General features: G+C 41.1%; 1 protein-coding gene across 1 annotated transcript in view; it reads right to left on the reverse strand.

The window, feature by feature from the left end:
* Positions 1-701, reverse strand: part of nherf1a (NHERF family PDZ scaffold protein 1a) — a 41,413-nt gene extending 40,712 nt beyond the window's left edge. Inside the window, exon 1 of the mRNA XM_079260826.1 lies at positions 68-701. Within this exon, the coding sequence (XP_079116952.1) occupies positions 68-541 (474 nt within the window). The 5' untranslated portion in view covers positions 542-701. The remainder of the gene's footprint in view (positions 1-67) is intronic.
* Between the last annotated feature and the right edge of the window lie 9,340 nt (positions 702-10,041).

A 10,041-nucleotide genomic window follows, 5' to 3' on the forward strand; every position in this document is an offset into this window, starting at 1 on the left:
TTTAAAACATTTTAAAGTATTTGCCTGTCCTGACTGGGACAGGGAGAGATGCCTTGCTTCACGGTACCTTGGTGCTGGAGCTGATACTGGACCTCCCGGACCTCTGGGAGGACGCGTCCCCGTTCTCCCGCAGGACCGGGGTGGACTCCCTCGGGGTGCCGCTGCCGCTGTGAGCGTCCCCGCGGTCTGAGTCGCTGTCCCTGCCGGGCACGGGAATCCCCTCCGAGACGAACTCTTTCCGGCACTGCAGGTTGTGTTTCTTCAGAAGCTCCGCCGTCTCGGCGTCCACCACGATGAGCTCCAGAGCCCCGGTGGTCGCCCGTATCCGGGCCACCACCTGCTGATGGCTCTCCCCCTCCACGTTCTCCCCGTTCACGAACATCAGCCGATCTCCCGCGAGCAGCCCGGCCGCAGAGGCGGGAGTGTCGGGCTCCACGAGCCGGATGAACTGCCCGGTTTTGCCCTTGTCCCCGTGCAGGTGGAACCCGTAGCCGCTGGGTCCTTTCTCCAGCACACACAGCCTGGGTCGAAGGTGGGACATCTCGCCGCTTTACTGACCGACTTTTCAGGCCACTTTCCGGACAACTTGAGGGTCTGACAGGCAGCGACCATGCAGAGAACAGACACCTGTTGAGTGCAGGCTTCGCTCGAGCTCCACTTCCTCCCTGAAGAGTGAAGTTTCCGCCGCTAACGTCGCGCTTTCACCCCTCCGCCCGCCTCACGATCCTCCCCCAGCGGTGTGTTGCAATCTTCACCCTCACCTCCAATCTGAGACCGTCCCGTCTGCGCTGGAGGTACCGTTGTCAAGGCAACAGCAAGGGATGAGACCGCTGGTTCCAGCTTTCACAATAAAAGCCGATGCGTTTTCCCTTTCAATGACGTCTGAGAATACAAAAAACTCCTAGATGAGTTTTTGGTGTTTTATATATGTATATATATATATATATATATATATATATATATATATAAAACACACCAAAAACTCATGTAAGGAGTCATTTAGCAGACACTTTTATCCAAAGCAACGTACATATATACCCCAATAGGCACATCAGGGAGCAACTTGGGGTTCAGTGTCTTGCCCGAGGACTGTTTACTTTTTTTTTTTTTTTTAACTTTTTCTTTCTTTATTCAGACTCTAGATCTCTAAACATCAAGACAAAAAAAACAAAAAAAAAAACAAAACAAAACAAAACAAACAACAATTCAGACATACAAACATATTTAAAATAAACAAGTGTACCAGTGCTTCCACACAGCAGACTGATATCTCATGGTATCTCATGGTTTGTTTATCTATTTATTTATTTAACAATGTTGTCCTAAAAATAAGCATTATTCTGTTTGAAAGTTTGTTTATTCATTCCTTTTTAAATGGAGCTACATTTTTAACAAAAATGCATTGATGACCAGGGCCAGAGGTGGCAATTCCTGGTCCAGAAGGTAAAAGTCCAGTCCGGCAGCTGTTCCAATCCAGTCACCAAACCAGCTGAATTTAATGAGTAGAGTTAATTTGCCAGGTAAAGGAGCCTGTTAGTGAAAACACCTGTTCTAAATGTACAGGTAGATCCAAAAACATGGCAGGACTTTTACTTTCTGAACCTGGAATTGCCACCTCTGACCAGGGCTGATCTATAGAGAGGCAGACGGATGGCAGCTGCCCCCTAACTTTCATTTCCTTATTTTATATTTGGGAGAAAAAAAACACTTGTTTGTCCAAAATCTTCTTGCAGAGTTGGAATAAAAGGTTAAATAGAAGATTAAATAGAAAAATTGCAATTTCTCTCTGTGAAAGAAAACAAATTAGGTTCTCCAGGTGACATTTTAAGTCTAAATCAAATTAAACTAATCAATGAAAGTCATGGATGGTCTCTAGTTACTTGCGTGTAATTTGTGTAAGCATATTATCATAGCTAGTTAGTTTTGACTATATTAAACACAGGATTGTTTTAAGAAACATTTAGTAAGTTAAAAAAAATTATTAAGAATAAGAAGTTTAAATATAACTGCATGTATGAAATCTGTGCATGTGGTGCAAGATTTCTGGTTTCATATTGCTGAAGGCTTTATGATATTTCTGATTAGGAAGAAAGGATGATGGAGGAGGGTCAAAGTTAAATGAGCACACTGAAAGGTGTCCCATCAAAATAAATAAAACCTGCATTTGTGTTTTACCATTAGAAATGTTTCCAATTTATTTGATCAGTAATCATAATAAAACTAAGCATAAAGGCAATTTCTATCATAGAAGACAATATTCTAGCAATCTGAATGTCACTATATTTATTTTAGATATGTAAAGATGAACATCTAAATAATAATACAAATAAATAATACAAAACATTTGCAATTTTTCTTTGTTTAGTAATTTCTTTTTTATGTATTTAATATAGTTTTGGTTTTGAAGCCAAAATATGTACTTTCTTAGAAGGGACAATGATCAAATACAAAAAGCATAGCTGATATAAAAAGAAAATAAAGAACAAATGCTGGTTTTAGACATGTTTCAGTTTGTTCATGGAATAATTCCTTTAGATTCCCACAATGACGTTAAAGTACCAAAAATATTCGCTATTTTTCATTAGGATTAAAACCTTTTGTGTTGTTTTACACAATTTTTCACAAAAAGCTACATTCCAGAATATTACATTTATTCTTTTAATTTCATGTCATGGAAGGCAACCGGGAGTTTTTTTTTTCTTTTTGCTCATTTTTTCATTTTATTTTAAAACCTAAAAACAAAAATACAATTGTGGTTCTTTAGAAATAACAGCCAATTTCATAGCATATATGTTTATATTCGTAAAGAATTTTAAATTGCCTTTTTTTCAGTGGTCATGTAACATCTGCAGCTCTAGATTAGTTTTATTTGGCTGGACTGAGGGGGAAAATGTATTTCTGGATCTGTTAACAGATTGTGTAATAAATTTAATTTGAATTATTAATGAGAATGAGGTTATTACCTCAGATTCATATGAAAATGAAGGGTTGTGGTCGAAATATAAGCGTCAATAATTAGAAAATTTACGTAGTTTATTGTGAAGACTCAACAGGAAGTAGTATTATTCCATTTCCGTGACTTTCTGACTGCCCATTATAACATGCAAAAGTCGGAAACCTGCTGAAAATCAAGAACCAGGAAAAACTGCAGCTCAGTTAAAAATAATTTATTGTCTTTTATGAAGCATACATCACATCAAACACAACAAGCAGCTGCTTGATAAACAACATCTACTGGCCACAACCTGAAACACTGGGAACCACTTCAGGCCTGGACTGTGCAAACTGGGCCAGAGCATTTCCACAATCACCAGGAGAAAACAGATGGCAAAGAGCTTTGCATATTATTGTAAAAAAGAAACACAAATGCATAAACTTGCATGTGACAGTATCACAGAGATGCTGTTTTTACTTCACTAATTATTTAAGCTGAAAATCAGCGGTTTGGCATCTTTCAGCCTGTTTTGGTTTTCTGCTCCACATTTTCTCTGCTCTTAAAATCCATTTGATTAGTTCTTTAACAACAAGATCATCTTTTACTCATCAGCCACTTCATCAGGTCCATCATGACCCTTCTTTCCCTCCTGAACTCCCTTCATTCTTATCAAAGATCCAACAAGATGTTGGAAACATTCCTCAGAGATTTTGCTCCATGCTGGCATGAAGCATCACACAGTTGCTGCAGATTTATCGACTTCACATCCATGATGAATCATGATGTGAGCTTTGTGACATGGTGCATCATCCTGCTGGAAGTTTCCATCAGAAGATGCTCCACTGTGCTCATAAAGGGATGGACATGGTCAGCAACAACACTCAGATAGGCTGTGCTGGTTAAACCATGTCATATTGGGACTAAGCGGCTGATTAGATGTTTGTGTAAACAGGAAGTTGAACAGATGGAGCTGATAAAGTGACTGGATGAGTGATTTGTCAAATCACGTCTTCTCAACTTAAAACTGAATCCTGAGCATTGAGTTAAGATTGTGCTAGATATGCTAATTAGGTGCTGCTGTTTATTTAACCCAGTTAAATCCATTCTGAGGGCCACCAGATGTAAGGGCGTGACGATATGCTTTTGTTCCAATTCGATTTGATTCCGATTTTTTGGGTGCCGATTGGATTTAAATTGCAATTCTCAAAATTCTTCGATATTGCTGATTTTTGTCGATCAAAAACCAAAAAAAAAAAAAAAAAATTATAAAACTTTTTTTGCAACACAGTAGCTAGACCATTATTCTGCTGCCCTTAATGCCCAAGAAGACAAGTAGAAAGATCAATAAAACCAATAAAATTTACAAAGATTTTATAGTAGATTAATTTTATTTCATTGAAAAAAAAGGTTTTAACAAAAAAAAAAAAATCAATTTTAAAATTGTGAAACAAAAAATGCCGATTTTCGATTTGATTTTCCCACCCCTAACTAGATGCACATGCACGTCATGCAGTTTACACGTAACTGAGATTGGTGGGGGGCGGGGCTACAGCATGGCGGTTATGTAATTCTGTGAATGATTGATTAATATGGAGACACTTCACAATTTCTGCCTTTGTCAAACTTGTAGGAAGTAAAATCGCATGTCTTGATCAGAGATAGATGTTCCTCTATGAGACAGACAGCCCCTCTCTCTTCCCAAACACTGACAGCCCTGCAGAGCTCCTTCAGAGACAGACTGCTGCATGAGCATGAAGTAGCTGCAGGTCCTTAGTAAAGGTCCATTAAAAGTTTATTAGGTTTTTTTTTTAATTATTATTTTTATTTTATTTTATTTATCTATTTATTTTATTTTCTTGTTTTTATTTTTTTATTTTATTATTAATATTTTTTATTTTATTATTATTATTTTTTAAGTTTTATTTATTATTTATTGGCAGAATTAAAAGTTCCCATACATTCATAAATGGAGACGTCTGTGTGCGACGTCATGCATCGCCACCTTTATACTTCCATGCAACTTTTACGTTGCCATGGTTGTAAAGTCATTTACTCCACTGATGGACAATTTTGAGTTCAGAGTTCACTTCTGCGTTTTGACACTGGTTGGTTGCAGCAACAACCAAAAAACACCAGAAGAAGAATAAAACCAAAAAGTTTTTGCTGTTTCCAACTTCTTGAGCATCTTGTTCTGGTGATTTCTGCATCGTCTTCTTCCTTTCGCTGGTTGCATGTCAACGATAGAATTCAACACTGCCTGCCTTTGTGTCGAGTCACGGATAGATAAGCTGCTTAAAAACTAACCAAATTACACGCGTAACCACTGCGGGAGACGGACGAAACTGTCCTTCTGTCTGTGTATCCGTCTTCTGCCTCCAGCATCAATAGGACCAATAAAATCCAATACAATGTGTTAATGTACAGGCCTATTTTTCTCATTCTAACATATTAACAACAAGGTTTCTGGTGAAAATTCCCCGTGTGTGTGTGTGTTGGTTCTTTCACAACTTCCTCCCACAGTCCAGAGACATGCATGTTTGGCTGATTTGAGTTTCTAAATTTTTGCTCGAAGTAAATTTGAGTTAAGCTCGTTCCATCCTCCATAAGAAGCAAGAACTTTATTCTTACTCTCGAGGCTTCAAGAACAAGAAAAAAGTTATTTTTCGTCTGGTCCCTTCGTGCTCCGTGAGAAGCTTTGTTGCTGTGGGAGATATCTGTCTGGTTCCATCCTCCACGAGAAGCCAGAACTTTTTTCTTGTTCTCGAGGCTCCAAGAAGAAAATGACGTCATTTTGTTCTTGCGACCGCGTTTGAAGACAGTTCTCGACACATCAGGCTGGCAGAACTTTTTTCTTGCGGGGCTCCGAGAAGTATCGTGTGATTGGTCGGACATGTGAGGTGGGCGTGGTTAACATGGAAAAAACATGAAGTGGAGCTGCTGCTTCTAGTTTTTACTGTTGCAGTTAAAACAGATTGTTTTGATAAAACAGCTGAGAAAGTACAAACATTTTTACATGTGGCATTAAAACACTTGGACCCAGCCACGTGCACGACCCGCCCTGCCGTGGACGAAGTTTCCCGTTAAATATGAAACTAGAATTGCACTCGGACAGCGGAAACCTCCGCTAAGCATGATGATGAAAAGTTTCTGGATCCAAACGTTGATCCGGATTGCCACAAAAGTTTAATCAGTTCCTCATTTTCACATTTCCAACAACTTTTGAAATTTTTATAAAACACCATCGTGGAGGACGGAACAAGCTTAAGCCCAACGAACCAAGAAACTTTGTCCACAGCAGGGTTTTCATGTTGCTGCATTCATGTGTTTAAATCACACACGTTGTAAACTTATTTCACTATTTGTCACCATCTTAATCAGCTGTTTCATCAAAATCTTTCTGCGTCAGCGGCAACTTTCCGTCTTATGTTTTTCCATGTTGACCACGCCCACCTCAAATGTCCAACCAATCACACGATACTTCTCGGAGCCCCACAAGAAAACAGTTCTGCAAGCCTGATGTGTCAAAAACTGTATTCAACCACGTTCATAAGAACAAAATGTTGTAATTTCTTTGCTTCTCGTGGAGGATGTTGATGGCTGTAAAGTTGCCTCTCTGTGTCGGTTCTGTTATGGACCAGCAACAGATCCAGCTTCCTTGTGATCCCACATTATATATCCAGAAAACAGACTTTGTCTGCTGGAGGCGACAGAATAAAAAATCCCGTTATCATGAGAAAACTGTGTTGAAAACTAAAGCAAAGCATGTGAATGTGGCTGCTCTAGGCTTCCGTAGTTTGGTCTTCAGAACAGATGCTTGTTCATAGCATCGTTGTCTCCTTCACCAGCGGTGTCCCTGGGCATTTCCGAAGTCAGTTAGCTTTCAACATCAGCCGAGCGTCATTTATCAAGAGCAGCATGCCAAGAATGCATGCCAGACAGCGCTTCTGTTCATGGACTATCAGCGTCCACAACGCCGTCTTTGTCTGCATCGGTTTTACATCATAAAGCTGCAGCAGTGCTGATTTTCAGTGCAGATCCAAACTACCATAAATCTTCTTTTGTTTCTATGCCTTTTTTGGTGTTTTTATGACATGTTTTTACCTTAATGAGAAACAATTTACTAGCAGATTATGATGACAAATCTTTTCCAATCTGACGTGTGAGTAAAGCAAACAGCTATTTAACACCTTTTCCAAAAGGCTTAGAACACAGTCATGACAGAAAACTACACCTTTCAGTTCTAGGACATGGAAAACTATCTGGCTCTTTCCAGGTCTTATAAAGAGAAAATACAGAAGCTGGGGGTGAGAAACTCATTCAGCATCTTGTAGAACCAGCTTTAGTGACAATAACTTAAAATAATCTGGTCCTGGTGATGTTATCAGGCCCGGACATCATCTTCCACCCTTCTTTCCAATGTTGCCTCAGTTCATTGAGGTTTGCTGAGCTCACCAATAAACCTTGGTGCAGCCTGGAGAATGGGGCGGGGCTGGATATTGGGCGGAGTTGGATGTCAAATGGGCGTGGTTAAATAGGCAATGGGGGTTAGGGTTAGCAATGGCCACCAATCAAAATGTTGAGGGGGCGGGGTTGGACATCCAGCCCCACCTCATTCTCCAGTCTGCAGCCAAGACCCTTTCCAGTTCACTGTATCTTTATCTGGTAGTCGGTATATTGGGTGGATAGTGATAAATGCGTCAGCTACATAACAGTATGATGTCATAGCACCGTGACACCATCTTTGAATAATAATGAAGAAGAATTAGACTCAGAACAAAGGGAGGAGAATGATATATGTCTAGCAGTTTGCTCTTTCTTCTTGTCATGTAGCGTTAAACAGCAATAAATCCACCCCAGAGGATTTTCTGTTAGGTGTCGAGTCCGACAGGAAGTGATGACTCTTTCAACCAATCGACGGATGGCAGTGTGTCAAGCTCCACCCTTTAGAGTCATCTTGGTAAGAGTGGAACACCAACAGAAGGTTTCCAAAAAAGCAGGACAGATCAGACCAGATCGGATATTTGGTATCAGTTCCAGTTTTTTTCCTTTAGAAATGCAAAAAATTTTGTACCAATTTATATTGTACCACCCTGCACCATACCTGCCTTCACCGTACCGGACTGCACCTTCCCAGACTGCACCATACCGGCTTGTACCGTACTGGCCTGTACTATACCGGACTGTACCCTACTGGACTGTACCACCCTGCACCATATCTGCCTTCACCGTACCGGCTTGTACCGTACTGGTCTGCACCACACCGGATGGTACCCTACTGGACTGTACCACCCTGCACCATACCTGCCTTCACCGTACCGGCTTGTACCGTACTGGTCTGCACCACACCGGATGGTACCCTACTGGACTGTACCACCCTGCACCATACCTGCCTTCACCGTACCGGCTTGTACCGTACTGGTCTGCACCACACCGGATGGTACCCTACTGGACTGTACCACCCTGCACCATACCTGCCTTCACCGTACCGGACTGCACCTTCCCAGACTGCACCTTCCCAGACTGCACCATACCGGCTTGTACCGTACTGGCCTGTACTATACCGGACTGTACCCTACTGGACTGTACCACCCTGCACCATACCTGCCTTCACCGTACTGGCCTGCACCATACTGGACAGTACCCTGCTGGACGGTACCCTATTGGACTGTACCACCCTGCGCCATACCTGCCTTCACCGTACTGGCCTGCACCTTACCGGAGTGTACTCTACTGGACTGTACCATACTGCACTGCACCATAGCAGTCTGCACCTTACCAAACTCTACTCTACCAGACTGTACCCTACCGGACTGTACCACCCTGCACCATTCCTGCCTTCACCGTACCGGATTGCACCGTACCGGCCTGCACCGTACCGGCCTGGTCAGCGGACCAGCTCCCGGCAAAAGTTGGCAAGTTGCAGAGGTCCTAGCGTAGCTGGAACGCACAAATACAGACCATGTGTGTAGCTTTTCACACAGCTTTTTATATATTTGCTAATATTTTCTAAATTAAATACCAACACATTGTAATATATCATGCATTGCTGCTTGTCTGAGGTATTTTTTCCTTTCATTATCAGATACAAGAACTGAAAAAGTGCACTTTTTTCACATGACTGTATGAATTACATGAAGATAAAATGGAATAATCTTAGAAAATGCAAATCCAGGTTATATTAGTATGGTTTAAAAAGTTTGACATCAAGTATAGATAAAGTTTAGATCTGTGCAGCTTTTGTTTTAAAACAAATCTGTCTTGACATGCAAGTTTTTTGTGTTTCAGTCTATGTAAGAAGGAAATGTTTAGTATCACAATAACAAGCTGGTTTGTGTTGTTGCATCTCTGCGTACATAAAAACAATAATAGATTAGCAAAAATAGATAAAACAAGAGAAATCTACTACAAGCTTCATCCCCAGACACTATTATCACAAAGGAGATGTATATAAATACAATGTCTCTCTCCACTCAGGTTTTGTTGTAAAAATGTATCTAAAAATGTCAGCTTGATTTGTGTTTTGGCGTCTCAATAACAAGTGTGTAGAACCTGGTGGAGGAAAGGCCATCGCAGCACATGCGCAGAGTCCCAGAGCAAATGTGTAAACTAGAAAACTTTTTCAGCTCATGCACTGGTGGAGTCTGGGGTCCAGTTCCTGCAGGATCCACAGCGAGACCCCCCACATGTTTGCTATGATCACGATAAGCTGCTCACGTCAGACTCAAAGTCAGTTTACGCTTCGTAAATAAGCCAATTTTTCAGCTTTAGACACGTTTTGCTGTTTCCTCTCGTTCCTAATCACAAAACGTGCCATCTCAGAAGATAAAAATCATAAGGCATATAGAAAAACAAAACCACAACTTGCCAAAATTGACATGATAATTACAAACCACACACGTTAAAAGTTAGAAGAATCTGTTCTTGGCTGAAAAAAGCTGAGGGTTGGATGACTTTCTCCTCTGATGCTTGTGATGGATGCACTTTTGACTTTTCATCTCAAACCAACAGCAGCATAATCTCTGGTGGCCTCCCGCTCTGGACCTCTCAGGGAGTCTCTGACAGTCTGTTTACTGGGAGTGCTGGGAGGAGATTTACTCAGAGGAGAC

This window comes from Telmatherina bonti (genome assembly GCF_933228915.1).
Source record: "Telmatherina bonti genome assembly, chromosome: 21".
Classification (NCBI taxonomy): Eukaryota; Metazoa; Chordata; class Actinopteri; order Atheriniformes; family Telmatherinidae; genus Telmatherina; species Telmatherina bonti.